The sequence below is a fragment of the Myxocyprinus asiaticus genome, chromosome 8 (assembly GCF_019703515.2).
Source record: "Myxocyprinus asiaticus isolate MX2 ecotype Aquarium Trade chromosome 8, UBuf_Myxa_2, whole genome shotgun sequence".
In the NCBI taxonomy this organism is placed as follows: domain Eukaryota; kingdom Metazoa; phylum Chordata; class Actinopteri; order Cypriniformes; family Catostomidae; genus Myxocyprinus; species Myxocyprinus asiaticus.
The window spans coordinates 33754325-33780448 of record NC_059351.1 but is presented as its reverse complement, the minus strand read 5'-3'; the positions used below and the strand labels follow the sequence as shown (position 1 = coordinate 33780448).

At 38.1% G+C, this 26124-nt stretch overlaps 1 protein-coding gene across 3 annotated transcripts; it reads right to left on the bottom strand.

The window, feature by feature from the left end:
- Positions 1-4783: 4783 nt before the first annotated feature.
- LOC127444832 (ubiquitin carboxyl-terminal hydrolase 38-like) lies at positions 4784-25134 on the bottom strand. Of its 3 annotated transcripts, XM_051704390.1 has the most exons (11): positions 24987-25134; positions 23625-24354; positions 18662-18797; positions 18153-18282; positions 14847-14948; positions 14282-14440; positions 13836-14029; positions 13484-13577; positions 13227-13333; positions 10947-12234; positions 4784-7851 (listed from the first exon to the last, which is right to left on the bottom strand). In XM_051704390.1, exons 2-11 carry the CDS (start codon positions 24304-24306, stop codon positions 7690-7692), a joined length of 3054 nt encoding a protein of 1017 aa, XP_051560350.1. In that variant the 5' UTR covers positions 24307-24354; positions 24987-25134; the 3' UTR covers positions 4784-7689. The 3 variants fall into 3 exon arrangements, with proteins under 3 accessions (XP_051560350.1, XP_051560351.1, XP_051560352.1); XM_051704391.1 differs by lacking the exons at positions 23625-24354; positions 24987-25134 and adding an exon at positions 23052-23590; XM_051704392.1 differs by lacking the exons at positions 23625-24354; positions 24987-25134 and having other exon boundaries at positions 18654-18789.
- Between the last annotated feature and the right edge of the window lie 990 nt (positions 25135-26124).

The following is a 26124-nucleotide window of genomic DNA, read 5'->3' as shown; positions in this document are numbered from 1 at the left end:
TAAGACTGTGATAAAGTGCTTTGCGGAAGACGAAACGTCTCGAAGCCTAATAGTCATGTGCAGACTACACTTACCAGAATACAGTCACAGTTTTCCCCTGATCATAAATCAAGTTGCAAAGTCTATTACTTTAACTATCCAATTTAAAAATATCAAACTGTTTATTTTTTTGAGGTCGGTTTACTCTTAGCCATATAGGTTACATCCAAATATAGAAGGGTCATTTCTACCATTCTGTTTCTTTTATGTCATCGGACAATTTATGGTATTTATAGTTTTTCATTTCAACCGATTACAATTTAAATACGATTTTAATTAACCATTTGAAGACTATTTATAATGTTACACATTGCTGTGGGCCTAAAAGTCACATTTTAATGAACAGAATTCATTTTCATTTATACATTTTTTTTTACATTAATAAGAACTAAATAATCAGATTTATCATGTATCCATTTGTAATAAATGTGTAATTTTAACACTGAAAATGGAGGGGTTTTATGTGTCCTTTCACTTATTGTCCACCCTGATATGTCATGATACTGTGACCTTTAATTGAAGATCTGTTATTAAATGATGTCACACACTGAAGGTGACATTAGCCTTTCAGCAAAATCATTTTTGAGTTGTTTGAAGTGCGTAACGCATATGTGGACAATCCACTCTGTTCTGGGAATATATATATAGAAATAATACAACTATTATGCTTAAAGAAAATATCAGTTTATAAATATGTTAGCTAGATATCACTGACAGTCAGACCATGCAGTGGCTTATTTTACCCTATGAATGTCCACCCTGTTATTGTCCACCAGTCAGGGTGTTGTTATCCACCCTTACTCAACTCACATAGGAGGATTGACCTCTGAATTTTTTTACATCATTTTGCTTTATGACCTGTATGATTTATAAAATCTTTATAGATACTTATAAAAGTACTGTATGTTTAATTTTTCAAGTTTCAAAACCTAATGGTGTGTGAGAGAAATAGATTATGTGTATCTAAAAGTGTAGTACACGGTACTAAAGTTTATGTCAGTGATAATTACCAGCAATATAATGCGGAAATGTGAAAAGCAGTTTCAGAAAATAACTTACAAGTTTGTGGGATTGGTATCTTTGGAATGTAATTGTACTGCTAAACGCCTTACTCAGTTATCTCTGAAGCTTTGTGCCTACTCAGAGCTCTGATTTGCAACTCTGTGCTAAGGATAGATTTAGTCAGCTTTTTAGCCTATAATCTTTTGCATGATTTCAAGATTTGGATAAAAATGAAAAGTTTACAGATAGAGGTGCATTGACATTCCAGTCTGCTGGAGGAAGTACAAACAGAGAAAGATGACTGCAAATTAAGATAAAAACCCCGGGCGGAAAAAATGCAAGGAAGGAACATTCTAGAGAGAAACAACAAATAATCTGTATGAAAATATAAATATTTTAATTATAATTACCGGTAAAGCACATCATATTGGAACTTCAGTACTTATGATAACACATGCATTACAACTAAGGTTAAGGCTCACTGATTCTTGAGATAAGGGTCAAAACATTTATAACATTCAAAAGTCTTTATTTGATCTTTATTTTAAAAATCAAGAAATTCAGAATAATACAAATACTGGAAAAGTTAAATCTAAAGGAAATGTGTATACTCTGGGTATTCGTTAATTATATTTTTAAACAATTTAATAATAATTTTTTTAAAAGCATGCACTATACTTGGAAGCACTTGTAAATTAACCTGTCCTCAGCAAGAGGTCACAAAAAAAAACAAAAAAACTGGCAGCTATGGTCACTAGAATAATTATGTAAAAAATACAGTAAAAAATGTAAACAACTTTACAGAAATACCTGTAAATTTTACAGTTTAAAAATGTTGTAATTTACATGGCCACAATGGCACTGTTAAAAAAAAATCTGTTAAATTTACAGTAAAAAAAAAAAGTCATAAACTTGATATTAACTTTCTGAAACTGTAAACATCTGCTTTTTATTTTATAAGGTATTGTTAATCACCGTAAAAATGACAGAAGATCACATGATGACATGAAGTTCACCAATAGTGGCTCTTCCAGGAGCAATGACCAATAAACATGTAGAGACAAACACTAAAGACATCAGGGTAACACATGTGAAATTTAAATAATGCAGCAAACATTGACTAAACTACATTAAATACAAAACAGAACACCCCAATGTACGTAACTGATATTAAAAATAAGAAGAAACATAACTATTCCCATAAAATATAATGAAATATGATGGGTCATGCAGGGAATTATGGGAATGCCCGATTGTTATTGTTTTTTACTGTAATTTTAACAATAATTTACTGTAAAAAGTACATGTACCATTTTGTTAAACAATGTACATTTTTATCATTAATTATACAGGAAAATCATACATTTTACATCTAAAAAACTAAATATTATTGTAAAAACTACTGTATTGTCTTAAAATATATTTATATATATAGTTAATATTCGTTAATCAATTAACGTTTTATTTCTGTAGCAATTTTACAGTCTTTTACTGTTAAAATTAGACATTTTTTACAGTGCTGTCTTTAAAATGACTAATCATACAGCTTAAGTTGTAAGGCAAACACTTAGGGCCAAAAAGAAAGGGTATGAATTGTTTACAGCTGTGGATTTAACAATTTATAATGGCATTTCACAGTGACATTCGATGTAACCATAATTTACATTAAACAGATGGACTTATTGGCCATTTTCTTCAATTATATAGGTGTAATAACCCAAATACATGATGTTACAACTAAATGTTGTAATACCATTATCAGCTAACATTATTATAATAATGTTGATTTAGACTTAACAAATTTACCACCCCTAACTTGTAACAGAATAAACTGTCACACATCAGTGGGAGTGGTCTAAACTATGTAGCAAAGAAATGTGTAGGTCTCAGTTGTTGAATAATTGAGGGTCATTGATTTTACCAAATGGTCTTAGAGACAGTATGAGTGGTGCAACACTGCAGTGCACATGTTGTAAAGCTAATGGCTCTGGATAAGATTGAAGAGCTAAAGGTACCCCCATCTGAAAACCGCCAGGCAGGCTGTGTTACATTACATGTAATTCTCCAATTAAGAAATGTGCATCTACAGAAAAAGTACTGAACCACATCCTTAAGTGTCTGTTCAGTTTGGACAAGAAAGTCACATGCTAATGTAGTAGGTCAATTATGCTGTACTGAGTTTAACTGTACTGTGCTGAAGAGCAGAAGTATTGTGTCAGGGTTCGCCCAAGGACAGGAGCGTTCTGAGTGTGGTGGTTCAAACAGAGGACACAGAGAGTGGAGGAGGGAGGCTCATGGATTGATGGCCACGAGGTGACTGACAAAGGTCTCCTGCTTTGATAGTAAAAACAGACCTCAGCTTGATTACGTAGTCTCAGAACATGCTTGTGCTATTGACTTCCCATACTATATTACCAGGCATAACACTTGTTTAAATGCTGCTTTGGTGATCAGTTAAAGACACTGTGTGCATGACTCTCTCTTAGTGTATTTATCCTGAAATCAAATGTTATTATGCAACCTATTTCTCTCCTGTAACTAATTATCAGAATCAGAATGAGCTTTATTGCCAAGTATGCTCACACATACAAGGAATTTGTCTTGGTGACAGGAGCTTCCAGTATACAACAATACAAAAACAGCAGCAAAAAAAATAAAAAAAAAAAAAAATAAAAAAAATAAAAACTAATTATATACACACACACACACACACACACACACACACACACATATATATATATATATATATATATATATATATGGGTAGTGCAAATCTAATACAATCTGTTATGTACACTGTAAACACAAATCTTATGTACAGTGCAAATGTTTTTTTGTTTTTCCAGAGGAATGAAATGACAGAAGAGGTTGGATGTGTTGGATAAATATATGAAGATTAAACTGTGTATTGCACATAGTTATTGCTCAATGGGGCAATTTAACTGTTCATGAGATGGATAGCCTGAGGGGAAAAAACTGTTCCTGTGTCTAACGGTTCTGGTGCTCTGAGCTCTGAAGCGTCGGCCAGAAGGCAACAGTTCAAAAAGGTAGTGGGCAGGGTGAGTGGGGTCCAGAGTGATTTTTCCAGCCTTTTTCCTCACTCTGGAAGTGTATAGTTCTTGAAGGGGGGGCAGGGGGCAACCAATAATCCTTTCAGCAGTCCGAACTGTCCTTTGTAGTCTTCTGATGTCTGATTTCGTACCTGAAACAAACCAGACAGTTACTGAAGTGCAGAGCACAGACTCAATGACTGCTGAGTAGAACTGTATCAGCAGCGCCTGTGGCAGGTTGAATTTCCTCAGCTGGCGAAGGAAGTACAACCTCTGCTGGGCCTTTTTCACAATGGAGTCAATGTGGGTCTCCCACTTCAGGTCCTGTGAGATGGTAGTGCCCAGGAACCTGAATGACTCCACTGCTGCCACAGTGCTGTTTAGAATGGTGAGGGGGGTCAGTGTTGGGGTGTTCCTCCTAAAGATCACTATCATCTCCACCGTTTTGAGCGTGTTCAGCTCAAGGTTGTTTTGAATGCACCAGACAGCCAGCTGTTTAACCTCCCTTCTGTATGCAGACTCATCGTCATCTCGGATGAGGCCGATGACAGTGGTGTCATCTGCAAACTTCAGGAGCTTGACAGAGGGGTCCTTGGCAATGCAGTCATTGGTGTAGAGGAAGAAGAGTAGTGGGGAGAATACACATCCCTGGGGGGCACCAGTGCTGATTGTACAGGTGCTAGAAGTGAGTTTCCCCAGTCTCACAAGCTGCTACCTGTCCGTCAGAAAGCTGGTGATCCACTGACAGATAGACATGGGAACAGAGAGTTGGTGTAATTTATTCCGGAGAATAGCTGGGATGATGGTGTTGAAAGCTGAACTGAAGTCCACAAAAAGGATCCTTGCATATGTCCCTGGTCTGTCCAGATGTTGCAGGATATGATGCAATCCCATGTTGACTGCATCATCCACAGACCTGTTTGCTCAATAAGCAAACTGAAGGGGATCTAGAAAGGGTCCAGTAATGTTCTTCAGGTGGGCCAACACCAGTCTCTCAAATGATTTCATGACAACAGACATCAGGGCGACAGGTCTGTAGTCATTAAGTCCTGTGATTTTTGGTTTCTTTGGGATAGGGGTGATAGTGGATCGTTTGAAGCAGCATGGAACTTCACACTGCTCCAGTGATCTATTGAAGATCTGTGTGAAGATGGGGGCCAAATAGTTAGCACAGGATCTAAGACATGCAGGTGAAACGCCATCTGGGGCCTGTGCTTTCCTTATCCTTTGTTGTCGAAAGACGTGGCTCACATCATCTTCACAGATCTTAAGTGCAGGTTGAGTAGCAGGAGGAGGGAGGAGGGGGGTTGCAGGAGGTGTTGGTGTTTGTGTGAAGTGAAGGTCAGAATGGGTGTGGGGTGTGAGATTGGGTCTTTCAAATGTGTAGAACACATTCAGGTTGTCAGCCAGTTGTTGGTCCACCACAGGGTTGAGGGCAGGAGTCCTGTAATTCGTAAGTTGTTTCATGCCACTCCACACTGATGCAGGGTCATTAGCTGAAACTTGTTTTTCAGCTTCTCAGAGTATCTTCTTTCAGCCACTCTGATTCCCTTATTCAGTGTGTTCCTGGCCTGATTGTACAAGACTTTATCCCCAACTCTGTAAGTATCCTCTTTGGCCTGACGAAGCTGCCTGAGTTCCGCTGTAAACCATGGTTTGTCGTTGTTAAATAAGTCCTATCTGGAATGCACATATCCTCACAAAAACTGATATATGATGTAACAGTATCTGTGAGCTTGTCCAGATTGGTGTCTGCAGCCTCAAAAACACTCCAATCAGTGCAGTCAAAGCAGGCTTGTAGTTCCAGCTCTGCTTCGTTGGTCCATCTCTTTACAGTCCTTAATACAGGTTTAGCAGATTTTAATTTCTGTCTGTAGGTTGGAAGATGAACCAGACAGTGATCAGAGAGTCCCAAAGCTGCTCTAGGAACAGAGCAATATGCATCCTTTATTGTTGTGTAACAATGATCCAGTATATTTCTGTCTCTGGTTGGGCATGTAATGTGTTGTCTGTATTTGGGCAGTTCACGTGTGAGATTTGCTTTGTTAAAATCCCCAAGAATAATAATAACTGAGTCCAGGTATTGTTGTTCCGTGTCTGTGATCTGATCAGCCTGCTGTTGCAGCGCTGTGTTCAAACACGCGTTTGGCGCGATATACACACACTCACCAGAATAAACGAGGAAAACTCCTGTGGCGAGTAGAACGGCTTATAGTTAATAAAGAGTGCTTCCAAATTAGGACAGCACATCTTTAACGTTGTTACATCTGTACACCAACTTTCACTGATATAAAAGCATGTTCCACCGCCTCTCGTTTTCCCGTTAACTCCGTGATGCGATCCGCTCTGAACAGCTGAAAGCCCGGCAGATGTAACGCGCTGTCCGGAATGGCTTCACTCAGCCAGATTTCTGTGAAGCACAAGGAAGCGGAGTTTGAGAAGTCCTTGTTTGTGCGGGTGAGGAGATGTAGTTCGTCCATTTTGTTAGGAAGAGAGCGGAGATTCGCAAGATGAATGCTCGGCAGCATTGTTCGAAAGCCCCGCCGACGGAGTTTGACCAGCGCGCCTGCTCGTCTCCCTCGCCTGCATCTCATAGCGCGTTTAAACAACACAGCCGCGCCTCTGACTAAAATGTCAAACAAAACGTCTGAATATTCAAAATCCGGGAAAAGATTTACTGGTGTATGCGGTCGAATGTTCAGCAGTTCTTCTCTGGTAAAACTGACTGAAAAAAAGATTACTAAACACAGGACAAACAAACAAAAACAGCAAAACAATAGAAGCGCTCCACACCGAGGCGGCCGTCCGCGGCGCCATCATGATATTATATGAATCTTAGGTTTTTAATATATTAGTGAGCTTTTTTTATACTGAAATTACATGTTTGATTTAAGCCAAACATTACAAATGTTTTGTGATAGTGACTATGACTAATTAAAACAATATATTCATCTTCGATGATAAAATTAGACACTGTTCAATGATATGTCTTTACTATAGGGCAAAACATCATAATTACATTTTAAAACTGTACAACAAGATCAAAGTATTTTTTTCTTCTATCCAGTCAAATAATTCTGTATAATCTTAAGTATTAAAAGGCACATAAAATCAGCTAAAATGTAAATTGTAAAATGTAAAAGTAAAAAAAAAAAAAAAAAAAAATATTTCCCTGAAATTTTATTAAAAAATAGCTGTAACTGTAATTCACAATTCCCAAACCAAAACTGGAGAACGTCCAAAAAAATATTCATGCAAATAGTTCTTTGTATAGTTTGATCCAAAAATATTTTATTTTCCTATAATGAATTTTTGTGTAGAAATGGAACCATTAAGATTCCAAAATAAGACCAAAATCATTACTGTACAAATTTATTGCATGACTGTTTCAGACCAGTAGTATTGAAAGTGCTCCACATAATGTAAAATCAACAAATAATTAGATATAAAGAGAAAAATGCATGCAAACCAGAAAAATTAAGACTAATCTGTTCTGAGATGGCACACTTATCCAAATTGTGGGCAATTAAGACATGAAATGTCCAGTGTGGTCAGTGAGACTGTCCAGTGCTCTGAGGGTATGTCTATGACTCTTTTTTTAGAAGACGAGTCTGCTGATGGTATTGAAGCCCCCACCTCCACCCCCACCTGAGGGTCCACAGCTGCCAGGAGGCTCATTGTCATCAGAACCATTGGGCCGAAATGAGCAGGAAGCTGAGGTCGCTTGGAGAGCCCGAGTTCTAGCATTAAGCTCCTGCTCCTGAAGAAAAAGGAACAAAATTTAGTTCTTCACATACAGTGATCTAACTACATTGATGATTGAATCGCTCGCCAAACAGGTCCTCTGTGGGATGGGTTTATAGACCATTTCAAGGACTGTTCGTTGGTAACATCAAGTGACGTCCTGCTTATCAAAACAGAGACTATCAAGCAGAGACAGGCCACTAATATTAAAATGAATGGGACAAATTGGAATGCCCAACGGCAGCCAATGGTCAACGGATGTAGAATGGAAGTCCCGCCTTACAGGTAAAATAGCCAATCGCCTTTTAGATACAGAAATCGCCTGTCAATCAACTCGAGAACGCACTTGCGCATTAGCTATACGAGATGGTAAAACTGTGTTTTTTAGCTTAATCTGAGTTAAAGACGCACAATTTATTATACCAGTTGTGACAGCACAACACACCCCTCCCATGGATCATCGTTGCCTGTGGTGACTTTTCCCCGTTTGGCAGCATGTGATGGAGCTCACCTGGGGCCGGTTGTACCAGCTATACGTAATTTACAACTTAGCCTATTTGTGGCGTAAATGGGCACTAAGTCACAATTTACGCACTACTAAATATTTGAGCATTGCACCAATAAACTTAGGTAGAATATAACCCTACGTATAAACTAAATATTTACGGAAGACTACGACCAGGAGTAACGGATGGAATAAAAAAGCAGACTGATATTTTATGACATCACTGAGCTCATGTTTTGCATTACAGGCATCAATCATTTCGACATACAGTATGATGTTGACATTTACGAGAGAAAAAAAATGTACTTTTTAGCTGCTTTTCAGCATGAAATAGTTCAAACAGTGCAGTTTTCTAGTGCTTCGCCCGGTGTCAAGTTTCAACACATTAAAAATATATATAGAATATTAAAATGAATACATGTCTATTTTTCCAGTCTGTTGTATTAGTATTTATTTATCACCCCTTATTTTAGATACAGTTCCTATATATTGTTATTTACACAGGGCAAATATACTATTTATCAAACCTATTTTTATTACGTATTGTATTTTAATGGGGATATAATTTATTACAGCTGACAGTTACGTGAGCAAACAAGGCTTGAACATCAACCATAACAAGATCAAATTGAAGTTCCCGGCTTTTAGCACTTCTGTGCACAATTTTGAAGGATGTTTATTGGATCAGTACAGGTAAATGTCATATTATGCGACTACGCATTACTTTACGGAGCGCTTAAGACCTACTAGTTAAGTCTTGCCTTAAGAACAGGTGGTGCAACCAAATTAAGCACTGAATTAGTTACAAACTAACTAGTAGTTACTAAGCCCTTAGTGTGAACTTTACATCCCAACTTACATGAGACCTTATGCACAGTTGGTGCAACCCTACCCTGAATCCTCAGCCTCCTCACCACTGCCTTTAAACACCGAGCGTGCCTCCCCTCAGGAGACCGGTCTATACCTACTGGCATTTTCGGAGCGAGTTAGATGCGTCACCGGACACGCACCCCGGGACCCCGGTGCGAGTTAGATGCGATGCCGGAGATTGGAGCACGCGTCGCGGCTGATGGACTGCTATTCCCATCAAGTGCCGAGGCCCAGGGAAGCCGGGCCGCTCGAGTGAAGCCGCAGCCCCACCATGCCTCGGACCAAGGAGGGGAGCGCGTTGTGGCCGCCGTGACCCCACCCACTATCACCTGGACCTTCACCTGTCTTCACTACTCTTCCTTCGCATAGCCCTTAACACTGCAAAGGCCCCAGATTCCCCTTTGTTTTGGAAATGTTATATAAATGCCTTTCTGAGGCCTGACGCCACACCCACTGTGTCTGTCTGTTGCTCATCCCGACACACAGTGTTGTCAGATTTTACTGCTTATTTGAAATATGTTCTTTTATCGTAATCTTGACCAACCGTTTTGGAGATTTCGGTCTTTCCCCATTCAAGTAGATAGAAGCTGCACTTTCATGACACTTGTTTACACAGATAAATAGCTGCCCAAACCACCCAAGAGCGTTCCAAAGAAGGCCGCCGAGTGGACTGACTTACCTTGAAAAAGAGACTTTGTTGAAAGGATCTGAAAATACATTTGGACCATACTAATCCCTTTGTTTTTGTTTACATTCTTGAAATGGTCTATTGAACCCTGAAAGGAATATTCCGGGTTCAATACAAGTTAAGCTCAATCGACAGCATTTGTGGCATAATATTGATCATCACAAAAATGAATTTCGACTCATCCCTCCTTTTCTTAAAAAAAAAGCAAAAATCTGGGTTACAGTGAGGCACTTTCAATGGAAGTGAATGGGGACAAATTTTTGAACGTTAAAAAACTTATCGTTTCAAAAGTATAGCCACAAGAGTCAAGACATAAACAATATGTGTGTAAACATGACTTCAGTGTGATAAAATCACTTACTACGAACCTTTCCTTTGTAAAGTTATAGCCAATTTTACAACTTCGTTGCCATGATGATGTAATGTCAACAAACCCTAAAATGACTGTAAAAATGAATTTTACCCGCTTTACAGCTAAAAAAAAAATACATGAGTTTTAACAGAATCAATCTTAAGTGCTTTTCTAAAATTATAAGTTTCACATTTCTGCCTTTAAACCCTCCAAAAATTGGCCCCTATTCACTTCCATTGTAAGTGCCTTACTGTAACCTCGATTTTTACTTTAAAAAAAAAAAAAAAAAAAGAAAGAACTGGAGGGACGAGTCAAAATTAATTTTTGTGGTAATTAACATTATGCCAGAAATGCTGTTGATAGAGCTTAACTTGTATTGAACCTGGAATATTCCTTTAAGTACATAGACTTTAGTACATAATACATTTTATAACAATAGACAATAACTAGCACAGACAATAACTAGTAAAATAACTCTTAATGTTTGCAAATTCTTAATATATAAAATAACACGTTTAATTCTATAAACCAGGCTAAACTCAAAAAAGAGAGGCAACAGAAGTTTAAGCAGCAGCAATTAGAGCCAAACAAAGTATACTTTCAACTGCATTACCCAGGGCAAAGAACACAGGACAGTGAGTGACTGTTTGATAACTGTTGCCTTATCCAGCATGCATAAAGTTAGAATATTCCCACCTGTAAGAAGAGTTTGTTGTCTTTGGTTATGGCATCCATCAGCTCTTTCTGCAAGGGTGGCTCTCCACTCAGTCTTGAGCCATTTATGACTGGTCCTGCATTGCTAGGTTGTCCACTTACTTCTTGTTTCCTATAGATCAGGACATAGGCTGTGTCCTTAGGGAAGTGACTTGTGACATTCTGCAATGACTGAAAGTTTGTAAAAGTCACTCGGCTGTCATTAAACAAGAACCAGTCCACTGACTTGCGGTCAGCACACCCCATGTCTTCCTGAGGGGCTGTCGAGACCTCAGATAGGCTGGAGTTTCCTAGAGTCTTAGGACACGGCTGAGCTACAAAACCATCAGTACTACTCACATTCCTTCCATATGAGTAGTAGTGACCACTCTCGGAGGACATACCAGAATGCATCACAACGGAACTCAAAACATACGGCACTGACAGCACCTCCGAATCGCAGCAGTTTTTCTCAATTTTAGTCCTGCTGTCTGTTACCCCCTCCTCTTTCTGAGAAGGCTTGAGCTTCTTGGCTAGATTCTCACCACTTTCAGGGGAGTCCGGTGAGGAGGATGCAGCTGAAGTTGAGGAAGATGATGAAGCAGGGCTACCATGTTGGCATAGAGGCAGGCACATGTGCAGCGGGATGCCTACATTGTCCAGGATCTTCCGACGCACGTGGCATGTGGCGTCATACGAGAAGCGTAGCAGAGTCAGAATAAGATACTCAGGTGCTTCCACCACTCGCATGACCTTCTCAGCCCTCTGCAGCGAGCCGCAGCATTCACAGAAGTAGCAGTTGTCGTTTTCCAGGATTTCTGGAGCCAGAAAATAGTCCACTAAATCTGGCACAGTCAGGGTGGGCTCCACCATTGGCCTTTCCATCCTTGTTCCTGCGCCTTCTTTTAAAGAGCCCTCAGAGCATTCACTGCCTCCATTCACTGCCCCTTGGCAGGGCCCCACAGTGGAGGAGCCTTTGTGTTCATCAGTGGGGCCCTGTGGCTGTGACATAGAGGGGCAGAAGGCAAGGGAGAGGTCTGTAAATGGTTCCTCTTTTTCTGATAGGCTGCAGCACTGCAGGCAACGAATGGCTGTAGAGAGTCTACCACCGAACATACGCTCCACTAGAGTGCGACCGTCTTCCTCTGCTATTACAGGATCTGAGTATGATGGGGCATCAGCAACCTGCTGACTTACAGCATTGTGAACAATTTCAGCAGAAGGGGGTGCAGGTGCAGGTTTTGGGCTGGTCACCTGAAGGGCTGAGAGGGTCTTCTCTTCCTCATGCAACCTTAACATCACACAAGTAGACATAGTAAAACTTTATGGATTGCGTTATTGTATGAATTACAAACAACTCCCCCTGCTGTTGTAAATAAGAAATGCATTTCTTGTTTTCTGGTTGCTGTTTTTACCTTGATTTGAGAGAGTCATCTAAAAACAACCTCAGCTTAATGGTAAGCTTTTAGAGAAAAATAGTATGCATAGAGCAATGAAAACAACTCTCACACACACAAAAATACATCAAGTTTTTTTTTCCCTAGGTAACCATAATGAAAGAAAATAGTCACAAATTACAAATTTTATTTATGCGCAAAATGAGAATATTGCAAAAACAAGACAAGTTAATTTCCATCCCATGTTTTTAAGAGAACAAGATCGTCACTTCTGGTGAAATAGGAGCAAATTAAAATGGAAGTTGAAGCCACTGTGACTCTTTTATTAAATGTAATGAATTTCTAAGGGTTTAGAATGCACAGACAAAATGCTGTGATGAACTTCATATTTGCTAGCATTAAGTGGCAGATGTCTTATGTTTGGAAGCAAAAGCATGCCAGACAGTTCTTGGAGGTAATAGTAGCCAATCATTTTGATGACAGGCTTGGTGTCCAGTATTTCAGAATAACCAGAGCAACATTTGAAATCCTATGCGATGATATTGATGATATTCACTGAGCGAATTGAGGCAAAGTCAAAGGACTTTTTTGATGCAAATCTACAGTATATTCCTATATAAATTCTATCGTAATATATTCTGTAAATATGTTACCCTCTAAGTTTATGCGCATGTCTTCTTATCGAATGCAAGAAGTATTTACCTCAAGCGAACATTTTTTTAAAGTTTAATTTTTTTTATACGCATTTTGGAGATTTTATTTGCATCTTGATGTTTCCATCCAGCGTTTTTTTATGCAACAACCCAAAATGTGTGTAAACATATGTGGATGGAAACCCAACTAATGAATGAAGGGATGACGACCTGTAGCAATTTTCTGAATTTACCTGTCCAACAGAAATCGCAAGTACTCTGAGCAGTCTTGCTGAGATCCAGCAGTAAACCAGGGTGGTCGAGAAACCTCCAAGAAACTCCTTGGTGAATATGCTGCTCTCTGGTTGATATATATATAATAAAAAAAAAAGATGATAAACAATTACCAGGAGACTTTCTTCATACTCCCATTCTGGGCACACATACCCAGAAGTTCTTAGAGCACAACATTTGGAAAAAAGACAGACAACTATACATAAGATAAACAAACCTGTGTGTGGCCTAAGAAGGCAAACAAAAGCTGAAGCTTCTTCATAAGAGTGTTGCTGCCATTCAAAGGCAGTGACAGAACATGTCGTCTGAAACTTTTAAGGAGATAAAATGCTCAGTTGTCAAAACATCTGTCAAAACAGATAAACATCTTCGATTTTAAGCAGCAATTAAAATGTGAACGTGTTACAACATTGTGTTTACATGCCATCATTAAAATCATGTAATTACCAAGTACTGGCAAATGCATATGGATGGCTTAAATTCCAGTTGGACTAATTACCGTAGTAGAACTGAGACAGAAATCAGCTAATAGACAATAGATCTCAGAATACAAAACAGTACGATCTTACTCTGTAGCCATGAATAACATCTGGATGATGCTGTTCATGTAGCATGTGTTGCCCAGATTCACAAGTCCTGTCTTCCCTGTTTCTGATTTGCCTGTGAGCTTGAGCAGACCTGAGGCAATTGAGTTTGACTGTGAGGTCCAGGCACTTTGGTTGAGAACAAATTTGATTTTTTCCACACTAGGTGTAGGTAGGTCCTAAACAGAACCAGCAATGGATTAAGTATAGAAACATTATTACTGATACTAGAATAAGATAATGCATAGAAAAATAAAATTATTAATATAATTACAAATATAATTAATAATATTAGGAGTAATCACATACAGTACAAGGAGAAAAAGCTAAATAAATTGAGCGATATTAAAACTAATAGTCCTTTGTTTTATAGACTTTTAAGTTAGTTCATGAGAGATTCCCTGCAAACACATTTTCTGTCTATATCTTACTTTAATGGATTCAAGAATGCTGTCATAGAGATCTGGAAAGCCAGAATATTGGTACATCATGCAGTGGATGAGTTCTTTGAACTGCAGAAGAAAGGTTTTGCTGTTGGAAAGGCCATCATTTTTCAAGGACTGCACCAGTGGGACTATATGGGGAACTACCTGTTTTAAAAGTAAGGAGAGATATAATTAACAACACAGTCACACTGAAATAAGTACAAAGCAATGTTATTAAAAGGCTGAAAAGGTACTGAAAACTTCAAAGAAACTACATGCACTTTAGAATGTTTTTACTTATTTGATTTCAATTAGCAACATGAGTCAATAGTACAAATATTTATTGATGTTTGACAAAAGAAATAAGAATTGAGAGTGTCTAATAATATTGCAAAAAGCAACTTTAAATTGCCAAAAAAAAAAAAACATGCTTTCAGATCGAGCATAAGACTAATCTATGAAAGCTTTATGAAGCTTTGAGCCCTTGCAATGGGAAAATCTCTCTTTTTGGCACAAATGGGTTTAAAGCTAGGGAATTGAGGTAGGAACAGAGAGGCAATAGTGGCCTTACTAAGTGGAAGGCTTCAGGAGAGTGCTGGAAACTAAGCAGCATGTGTGAAAGAACCACCAGTGCTCCCTGTCTCACAATGGGATACCAGAGACGATTAAAGACCTGTAAACAAACAAACACACACATTCATACACATAAACACATATGGCTAGAAGTACGAATGGACATTTTTTGGTAATATCTTAGATAAGTACTCTTAACATTTAAAGGAATAGTTCAGCCAAAAACGACTTTTTTTGTTGTTGCATGGAACACAATAGGTGAATTTTTAAAATATCTTCACATGATATATTGGCCATATAATTCAAGTGAATCGTGACACCAAGCTCATTTCAAGCTCAAAAAAGGACCACAAAATAAAGTAACAAGTAATCAATATTCATGCCCTATATACTATTTATATACAGTTGTGCTCAAAAGTTTGCATACCCTGCAGAAATTGTGAAATTTTGGCATTGACTTTGAAAAATATGACTGATCATGCAAAACATTTTTTATTTTATTTAAGGATAGTGATCATATGAAGCCATTTATTATCACATAGTTGTTTGGCTCCTTTTTAAATCATAATGAGAACAGAAATCACCCAAATGGCCCTGATCAAAAGTTTACATACCCTTGAATGTTTGGCCTTGTTACAGACACACAAGGTGACACACACAGGTTTAAATGGCAATTAAAAGGTTAATTTCCCACACCTGTGGCTTTTTAAATTGCAATTAGTGTCTGTGTATAAATAGTCAATGAGTTTGTTAGCTCTCACGTGGATGCACTGAGCAGGCTAGATACTGAGCCATAGGGAGCAGAAAAGAACTGTCAAAAGACCTGCGTAACAAGGTAATGGAACTTTATAAAGATGGAAAAGGATATAAAAAGATATCCAAAGCCTTGAAAATGCCAGTCAGTACTGTTCAATCACTTATTAAGAAGTGGAAAATTCGGGGATCTCTTGATACCAAGCGAGGAGAAATACAGGCTGCTCTGGAAAAAGACAGTGTGGTTGTTTCAAGGAGCACAGTACTTGTTGACTCTATTTTGGTCTCGCCACTCCAAATTACAGTGTGCCAGAAGCTGTGAGGCGTGTCAAGGTGTTCTCGGGCATATTGTAACCAGGCTTTTTTGAGGCATTGGCTTCTTTCTGGCAACTCGACCATGCAGCTAATTTTTGTTCAAATATCGTCATATTGTGCTCCTTGAAACAACCACACCGTCTTTTTCCAGAGCAGCCTGTATTTCTCCTGAGGTTACCTGTGGGTTTTTCTTTGTATCCTGAACAATTCTTCTGGCAGTTGTGGCTGAAATCTTTCTTGGTCTACCAGACCTTGGTTTGGTATCAAGAGATCCCCGAATTTTCCACTTCTTAATAAGTGATTGAACAGTACTGACTGGCATTTTCAAGGCTTTGGATATCTTTTTATATCCTTTTCCATCTTTATGAAGTTCCATTACCTTGTTACGCAGGTCTTTTGACAGTTCTTGTCTGCTCTCTATGGCTCACTATCTAGCCTGCTCAGTACATCCCTGTGAGAGCTAACAAACTCATTGACTATTTATACACAGACACTAATTGCAATTTAAAAAGCCACAGGTGTGGGAAATTAACCTTTAATTGCCATTTAAACCTGTGTGTGTCACCTTGTGTGTCTGTAACAAGGCCAAACATTCAAGGGTGTGAAAACTTTTGATCAGGGCCATTTGGGTGATTTCTGTTACCATTATGATTTAAAAAGGAGCCAAACAACTATGTGATAATAAATGGCTTCATATGATCACTATCCTTAAATAAAAGACAGTTTTTTTTGCATGATCAGTCCTATTTTCAAAATCAGTGCCAACATTTCACAATTTCTGCCAGGGTATGCAAATTTTTGAGCACAACTTTACATATTTACAGTACTGTGCAAAAGTTTTAGTTAGTTAGTTTAGGTATTTGCAGAATGTGTAATGAGGATGTTTCCAAGAATAATGTCATGAATAATAGTTTTTTTATCAATTGACTGCCATTTTCAAGGTTGTTGGCAGACAGGTTGTTCCAAGCATCTTGGAGAACTTGCTACAGTTGTGTGTATTTAGGCTATATCAATTGTTCTTCATGTAATCCCAGACTCAATGATGTTGATATTGGGCTCTGTGGGGGCCATACTATATGTTGTTAGACTCCTTGTTCTATTCCATTCACGCCTTTTTTTGATGTTGTTGTCCTTTTTCGAGGTTGACAAACCAGAATCATTTATTCACTTGCATTATATGACAAATAAACCCTGTGAAGACTTCTTAAAATGTAATCCTTTTGTCATGTAAATAAGTACAAACTCCGAGACTGGCATATCTCTGTGTGGTCAGCGTTATTTCTATGAGTCGTGTGAAGTGACCTGATCTCAGCGGGAGAGATTGAAACTGCATCCCGGGTGATGCACACTCTGGCGAGGTCCCTTGCGTGTGCACACTTGCTGCAGCTAGATTATAATGTGATGGCTTGCGACGTCTTGAATCATAATATACGTGTCACTGTGTGTTCCTTATCTTAAAGAAAATCGGCAATACGCAGCTTTATTAATAAAGAGAGTTTGTTTTTTGTGAGTTAAAGATGGATCGAAGTGAACAAAAAGGTGAGAGAGGGTATAGTCTTCACCCCATTATACACTGCAACAAAATATGTTTTTATCTTGAATACAACTATATTTTGTCTTTACTGCACTGGCAGAAGTATAAACGAGTGAAAAAAAATACACTTACAGTATATACTAAATACACTTATATTCAAGACACATTCTCTGAAAGCAATTCATATTATCTTATATGTTGCTTCTAAAGTAAATGTGTCATTTTTTAAGGATTTTTAGGCAATTTTAAATAGAAAACAAGACAAAAACACTTAATAACAATGAATTTTTTACTGAGTTGAACTTCATAAAAAGTATTTTTTTTTTCCCCCCCTTTAATTCAGTGAATGTCATTTTGAGGTATTTTTAAAAGATGATTTTGTCCTCCTTATTGTTAGTAAACACGTTTAATAAAACAGTTTAATTCGGGACCCAAGTTGAATAGTCGGTTAAGAACCAATGATTAATCGTTGCAATAAACGCCCGAATAGTCGAATAATCGTTCTAATAATCGTTAGATTAACCAATTATCAAAATAATCATTAGTTGCAGCCCTACCTAAAACATAAAATTATATACAAAAAAAAAAAATCAAAAATCAAACGTCTTATACTCTTTCTTTTACACTCTAATGTGGGTATTGCTGATTTTTCTAAAAATTTTGAACTCCAAAGCTCCTTTTTATGAGCAAATATGCACGAACCTGCTCAATTTTGAGTAGTGTGACATCTATGAGGATGGTGAACTTTTGAACAGCAGCCAGTCCCTTTAATAAAGCAATGACCCAGGTGTCCACATGATTGGCCAGAGGCCAAGACAACCAGTCAATCATCCTAAAAGAGAAAAACATAGAGAGAGAGAGAGAGAGAGAGAGAGAGAGAGAGAGAGAGAGAGAGAGAGAGAGAGAGAGAGAGAAAACAGGGTCAGGGCAGGCAACATTTAAATAAAAGCCTTACACAAGTAACAGCACCACACTGAATAATAGTCAACACACTGACCCCAGCACTCAACCTACAATACTACACAATAACAGCCAATTTAAAAGTTGTCAAGCCATTATGAGCCCTGCACTCACCAAAATATTTGCATAAATGCAATTACAACACACTTAAACCGTACAAGAAGGGGTGAAAACAACATTATGGCAGATTGATCAAGGACTCTTTTAAACAGAAAATACTATTCACATGCTTTACACACACACCGTCTGACCTGCAGAGTGCTTGTGTCATACTGGCGTCTTTGACGTTCTGGTCAGTGGTGAGGCTTTTAATGAGGACTGTGATCATTTGCAGAGGGATGTGCTGAACCAGGCTTGCTAGAGCAATTGAGGGTTCAAATGAAGGGTCTGCAATAACAACAAAAACGTCAATCAATGATTATTTGCAAACATTACATTTTGCTTTGACATTTTTTATTTGCTAGCTCATCGCTTCTGTCTACTTAGCTCAAGTTATTAGTGCCACAAGAAACATGTCTATACAAGCAAGATACAAAATAATCCAGAATAACAATTGTGAAATTTAACTGATACATAAAAAATTATTTATTTGAAAGGAGCACAACAGAATGGGTCAATCTCGATACATGCTTTTCGAAATTGAACTACATTCCTGCCACAGCATTTTGAAAAGCAATTTTTAGGGGAAGTGACCCAGTTAAGCCCACCCAAATCTAAGTACATGTTTACATGTTTTCTTATAGAAATGTTAACAGCCTTCAGAAACAGAGAGTAGGTATTAAATCAAAGATTAACCTCTAATCTAAACATTCATGATATGTTTTGTCATAAACTGACAAAATTAAGTTACTTTATTTAATTGCAAACGTGAAAAGTCTGAAGTGGGCTTTTCGGGAACATGTGAACCATTTAAACCCAAGTGTGTTCTTGATAAGCCCACTATGCTTAATATCCAAAATAAAATAAACATCTTAATTTTTAATACTTTTTAAATTTAGACCTCAAACATACCCTCGCAAAACTCACGGCAAGCTTTAATCATATTTGGACAGTTCTTATTTTTTCTCTGCCTATTCTCCCTGCAATGAAAATATATTCAGTAATTATTCAGGGGTTAATGGGAAAAAAACAACAACAAAAAAACAACTATATCTGACAATGTAGAGCATGTTTTTTACTGATGTTTAAACAAAATAATTATTTTGCTTTTAAGCTACGAGCGAACAGGCTTTTCAAAGGCACTGCTCCTTATAAACTCACATGAAAAGAAAGTTATATTTCTGGATTATTACAACAGAGAGAGCACTAAATCTTGTTTGAGTCAAGAAGTTTCTTAAGCATTTTTATTTAATTTGGTAATCAGCAGTTTTTATTAATTTCCTCTCTTTTAATGCATCAATCTTTGTGAGCAACACTCGAGTGTCCTTCACTAGCTCCAGACACTCATGAAATCCATCTTTTCAAATACAAAGTATTGCTGTTAAATACAAAGAAAATAAATAATATCAAGTTGCATTTGATGAATTAATCTCTTAAATTAAAATGTTTTGATCCACTGCACCATGAGAGCTGCAAGACTTAGCAATTTGTTTTATGACTCCCTCTTGTTTGGACATTTTATCTTCTCACTTGCTCTCATTCTGTTTGGACTGTCTGTAGGATCACACTCCTAATGATACCGACACTCTGGACTATACTGCTGAGTGTTGACTTGGGCTCCATTGTTGTTTGTAGTAAGTATTGTGTTTGTTGTTATATTGTTTGGTTTGCTTGTTTTGTTTACATGTACTTTTATGTTTGAGCACTGGCTGAATGCACTATATAAAGTAAACATGTTTTTATTATATTAACTGGGTCACAGTGTCATGTGCTGTCATCGTAGTACCCATGAGGGGATGACCTGCTCCATGTAAAATTAAGAAGCTTTTATTTGGTTACTGATATGACTAGAGTCTTCATCTCATGTGAGTGTACATAATTTTCAACATATTTCGTAAAAATGCTATTCATGTCTTTACGTATAAAACTTTTTTAATAAGCAAAAACTTAGTGCACCTTTAAGGACACATATTAAGCTACAAGATCTCAATCTTGTAACCAATCAATATTAGCCCATTTATAAGACTTGATCCTCAATCCATGTGAATAATGGCAAATGCACAAGTATTTATTATCATAATGCCGGTTATACTGCTATTTTTTAGGAATGGGCATCGTCGAGTAATTTTGTAGTCAAGTACTCTAACCTATAAAACGAGTAATCGATAACTTGTAAATTAATATGGAAGTTAATAAATAAAAGGTACGACATGTAAATTAAATATATATATATATATATATATTCTTTTTTCATAAATGTTACCAAGAATGGTTTCAAAATAAGTTAACTTCAACAAACTTTGCATTTCGTTTGGAAATTGTTTTTTAAAGAAAAATATGCACCAATTACATTCATAATTCTCAATGAATTAATGACTCAAAATTGTAACTGCAAGATTTGGTGAGAGATTCAGAGGGAAAGTACAGTATATTTCACCAATGCCTAGGGCAAAGAAATGTGCAAAAGAAAATAAATTTTTGACTTTCAAGTAATATTTATAAAGGGATAGTTCACCAAAAAACGATAATTCTCTCATTATTTACTCACCCTAGATGCATACCAGATGTGTTTGTCTTTCTTTCTTCTGCAGAACAAAAATGAAGATTTTTAGAAGATTATTTCAGCTCTGTAGGTCCACACAATGCAAGTGAATGGTGACCAGACCTTTGAATCTCCAAAACTCACATAAAGCCAGCATAAAAGTAATCCATAAGATTTCAGTGGTTAAATTCATATCTTCAGAAGTGATATGATAGGTGTGGGTGAGAATGAAACAGATCAATATTTGTCCATTTTGCTAGACATTCTTCTCCCTGCCCAGCAGGGGGCGATATGCAGAGAAGAATGTGAATCATCAACAACACAAGAAGAAGAATGTGAAATTGATCTGTTTCTCATCCACACCTATCACATTGCTTCTGAAGATTTTGATTTATCCACTGGAGTCTTATGGATTTATTTATTTTTAGCTTTAAAATGTTGGCACCCATTCACTTGCATTGTATGGACCAAAAGAGCTGAGAAATTCTTCTAAGGAGGCTTTCATACTGGGCACGTTTGCTGCGGTCCGATTCCGAGTGCGATTGTTCCCGGTGCCCCCCGCAGTGTTGGTCTGGTTTCACACTCACTTGATTCTATCGAATCCCGGTCCATTTGCGTTCATCTTACGTCATCACAACCATGCATGAAGAACACAACGTGACTCATACTTTTAGTTTTTTTGTTATTCTGGTGCCATTATGCACAGCAGAGTGAAAGACAACTGCGTATATGTGCGCTTCATGGCATAACTCATCAGATGTCCAGGGGAAGGCGGCTTGCTGCTGCTCGCAAACAGCGTTTGAGGAGACAGCTGATTGCAAGGAATTAATCTGCAACTTTGTTTACACTGCACCCTTACTCACGCTCGTGTCCAAGGTGAAGTTATTGCCACTGTCATCTCCTATTATACCCTATATTTATAACCTATAATAGTATTTATATATAGTATTTATAAGATAGATAGATAGACAGGCAGTATTTATAGTGTTTATTGTACTTGTATGTCCTTGTGGTGTCATTACTTCTTTGGGACTTTCAGGAATGAAAAACGCATGCGCAGGTTACATTACTTCCTGAAGGAGTGCCCACCCAAGTCCGAGTTGCTTTCACATTCACGCGAATCGCGCTACAGTTCCATTGCAACTGAACTCAGACCACCTCCTACAGGTAGTCTCGGGTTCGGTACCGTGGTGCGTTCCCCGGTCCGCATGACAGCTTTCACGTTACCAATTTTTAATGCGAACCGTGCTCTGTTTCGAACTAAACTGCCAGTGTGAAAGCACCCTAAAAATCTTCATTTGAGTTCAGCAGATGAAAGAAAATCATGAGGGTGAATACATAAGAGAATTGTAATTTTTGGGTGAACCTTTCTAGTTATTATTACAGTGAAAACGTGAACAACGTCCCACAGGGACATTATACGGTATATAATGCTAAAATATAAACCAAAGCAAGATCATGCATTATTAATGCCAACTTTCGCAATTTTATATCTTTTAATTGTTAGTTCAGTGTAGTTGCAGTTTTCAGTCTCGAAGGAATTTAGATCATTAGTTCTGTACCGCTCCCTAAACACAGAGTACGCAGCCTGCGTTGGGCCCATAACCCCGGTCGTGCAACACTCTCTTCACAATACGATCGCCTCGCATCCGCGCATCTCTCACGCACGACTCACCGTGCACATGCTGTCTGTTCGCGCTCCAGTTGTCAATCACACAAATGGCAGAGCAAAAGGCATTTACACAACTTGGATGTTTACATGGATTTATACACTTAATCAGCCCGTAGCTGCCATAGTTTCCAGTACCCTCGTGAGGGCGCAGGTTAAATGCGTAAATACTGCTCATGAAATGCGGGACAAAGCACACTGATATATTGCTGCAGATTTAAAACTGTACACTTAAAAACTGATGTCACAAGAGCCCAGTTACAGAATCACCCTGAAAATGACCATCACATTTCACAGAAAATCCCGTGTTATCATTAGAGCCATGACTTACCTCAGCGTGCTGCCTTAAGTTGGAGCTGCAATTTTATTCTTGAAATATCCGCTTGTCTTGGTGTTAAATGAAGGCACTGCATGACAAAACTATTCTTTTTTCACTGTGCAGAGCGAATAAAGTGTTTCACTTAGTTTGAAGAGCATGATGCTGCAGCAGTGATAGACTCAACTTGAGTAACAGTCTGTGACAGCACCCGCAGCTGTGTGAACATCCACTGTCATAAAAGTCCCATTCAATAATCTCTAAATAAATTACGCATTAATTAAAATTAAACCCAGTAATGTAACAACAGAAACGCTGCCCATTGTGACTAAGTAAAAGTTAAAAAAATTCATTTGAAATTTACTTGAGTAAAAAGTACCCACTTTTAAACCTAATCTAAAAGTACATTTTATTTCCAAAAAGTTAAGTAAATGTAACAGAGTAAATGTAGTGTGTTACTACCCACCTCTGCCCAGATGTAATCACATTATGCCACAAATGCTGTCAATTGAGCTTAAATTGTATTGAACTCGAATATTCCTTTGAATTGGATATGTTGTATTACGAGAGGAAGCAGAGCATCCTGACCTGTGGAGGAGATGATGGCAAACACTTCCTGCAGTGAAGGCAGCAGCATGGTCGGCTCAGACTTCCAGATGCCCTGCAGAAGTGCGCTCACCCTGGACACCTGGGTCACATATTCCCGCAACTCCCGCTCTTCAGTGGCAGGACAGTGGAAATATGCGAATGTGCGCACAAGCTGATGACAGAAGAGAACTCCTGCCTTCTCTCGTGGAACACACTGAGGGAAGTCCGTCAGTATGATAGCCAACTTAGCACAGATTGCTGGTTCTGGCCGCTCACATATGATGCGCAAGACCTCTGTTTGAAGCTGCGGTGCAAGATCTAACACAGCCGGGCAGCTGATGAGCAACCGTAAGGAGCCGTGAAGAAAGTCCAAGATGACAGGATCTCTTCGGTCCAAAGAGCCGTAGCCCTGCTGAAGGAGTCCAAACACATACTCTTTGCTGAAGAAGCGGGCAAACTCATCGCGGTGGTAACGTGCATAGGCCTCCTGCACTTGTAAGCCAACCTGTCGCTGAAAAGCATCCTCGCCCAGGAGAATAAGGCGGGTGGTGAGATGGTACAAGGCCTGGCACTGCTCGTCTGTCACCTCCTTTTCCGCAGCCTCCATCACTTTTTTCACTATGGCCCGCTTGACAGTCACGGGGTGGGAGGAGCTGACCAGAGCCTCCAAAATCTTATCCATGATTGGAATGTATTGCACCACAGAAAGGTTAAAGAGATGGAGCTGTAACTACAGAACATAACATGAGTGAAGCACTGGAATAAATACTTCAAATAAAGTGGAGAATAACGTTTTTGTTAAAAATAGTACCTCTATAACAATCCTAAAAATAACAGCTCCATGTATATGAGCGGAAATGTCAACTTGCATAAATCTGTAATCTCTCTTAGCTATGTAAACAGTGTCTGACTAGATGTGATGGAGAAGCTGCAGATAAAAAATAGCAACGGAGTTTTAACAGATGTGTGTTACTTAAATGTTATTCGCCTAATCAGAGTGTTCTATAAAAGAGCAATAACGTGTCATTCACACTCAACGAACAACAGCACAACTTCTTTCTCTGAAGCTGTCTTTAAGATCAAACTGTTCTGCTAACTACCTTGCTAGCTAGCTACCTTTGCTAATAGAAACAGGAGCGATGAATTCAACAAAACCTCCGGTGACACGAGACATTACAGAAAATAAATAATTGCAGATACTGTCAACAGGTTAAATCGTTTATTTGTTTCTATCGCTAGTAAAGCAATATCACTAGCTGACTGACTCAGGAATCGAAACAAAGAACAAAGATGTAACAGCACTGACTTAGCAAAAACAAATGTCTCCCTTTCCTGTCCATATTAAAAGAGCACAAGACTCACCAAAGCTAAGTCATTCCGAAATGTCTCGGTGTAGAACTGGAAATAAGTCACAACAAACGCCGTAGTTTATTTTTTTATCAGAATAACGTTGCGAGCTTCTTGGTAAACTGCGACCTCTTTCAATCAGCTGTTGAAACACAAACGTCATCTTCGCGCGCGCTGATGCTGTCAGGACCCAACATGTGCGTCTAACACATTGCCATAAAAACACCTACGCACAAAATTCACCTCCATCCCATTTATCCGCTTTGTCTTGATGGCTTAATGTAGAGATATAAAGTTTCCATTGACTGGAAAACATACGTTATGTAAAACATCACCTACGAACTTAGGGAAAATGGCAACATCTGTTCTAACCAAAGATGCGAAATAATTTAAACCTCATCCCTACGTTTTTTTCATTGTGACAATGTGATAAAAATTGACTAATTTCTAAATTTTCACTCTAAAATCTCCAATATTTCAAAACATGTGATAGGTACATAAAAATGTAGGCTATGTGATGCACTGTAGATACTGTTTTTTTTTTCCTTTCCTGTCTCTTTTATAAAAGTTTCAAAATATTCACGATTTGTCCTTTGTCCTCAATACCACTGTCCATAGTCTTTTGTAATATGATGAACAAAAGCCAGCTCCTTGGCATCATATTTGGTGGGAAAACAATAGCACATCAGTAATCATTAGTAATTAATGTTATTCATTCTGTGATGTGTTTTTATTGTATTATTTGGTTTGTCTCACTTTAAAACATTACACCCTGTAAATAAAATGACAGAAATCAGTTCGATAACTTTCAAAACATGGTTAAAATATCCAAATCAACTTCAAGTTGACACCCTCAAGTATCAGTAGGCTAATTCCCAGTCCCTTCTTCACTGAGAAATGGCTCACTTTAGCTCTTTATTTCCATTCTGTTAGCTTTTCATGTTAAGCATCCTTTTAATTTCTTTATTTCCATTCTGTTATGTTCCATCCTGTTATAGGCATCTTAGTCTTAGGCTATCATTTGCGAATAATCAAGTTATATGTAATAAAAAATTGCCTAAGCTTGACCAGAGCATATTTCTAAAAGTCTGGTTAGGTGTGCACAATTGAAACACTACCTTAAATTCAACACATATTCACTTAAAAGTTACAG

What these genes read in the sequence shown, in the direction of transcription:
- LOC127444832 (XM_051704390.1), bottom strand. Translation starts at nt 24,306, where the DNA reads ATGGATAAGATTTTGGAGGCTCTGGTCAGCTCCTCCCACCCCGTGACT. An exon ending in GCATTCTTGAATCCATTAAA is followed by an intron (nt 14,030 to 14,281) that starts GTAAGATATAGA and finishes GGTTCTGTTTAG; the next exon opens with GACCTACCTACACCTAGTGT. An exon ending in CCTTCTTAGGCCACACACAG is followed by an intron (nt 13,334 to 13,483) that starts GTTTGTTTATCT and finishes TATATCAACCAG; the next exon opens with AGAGCAGCATATTCACCAAG.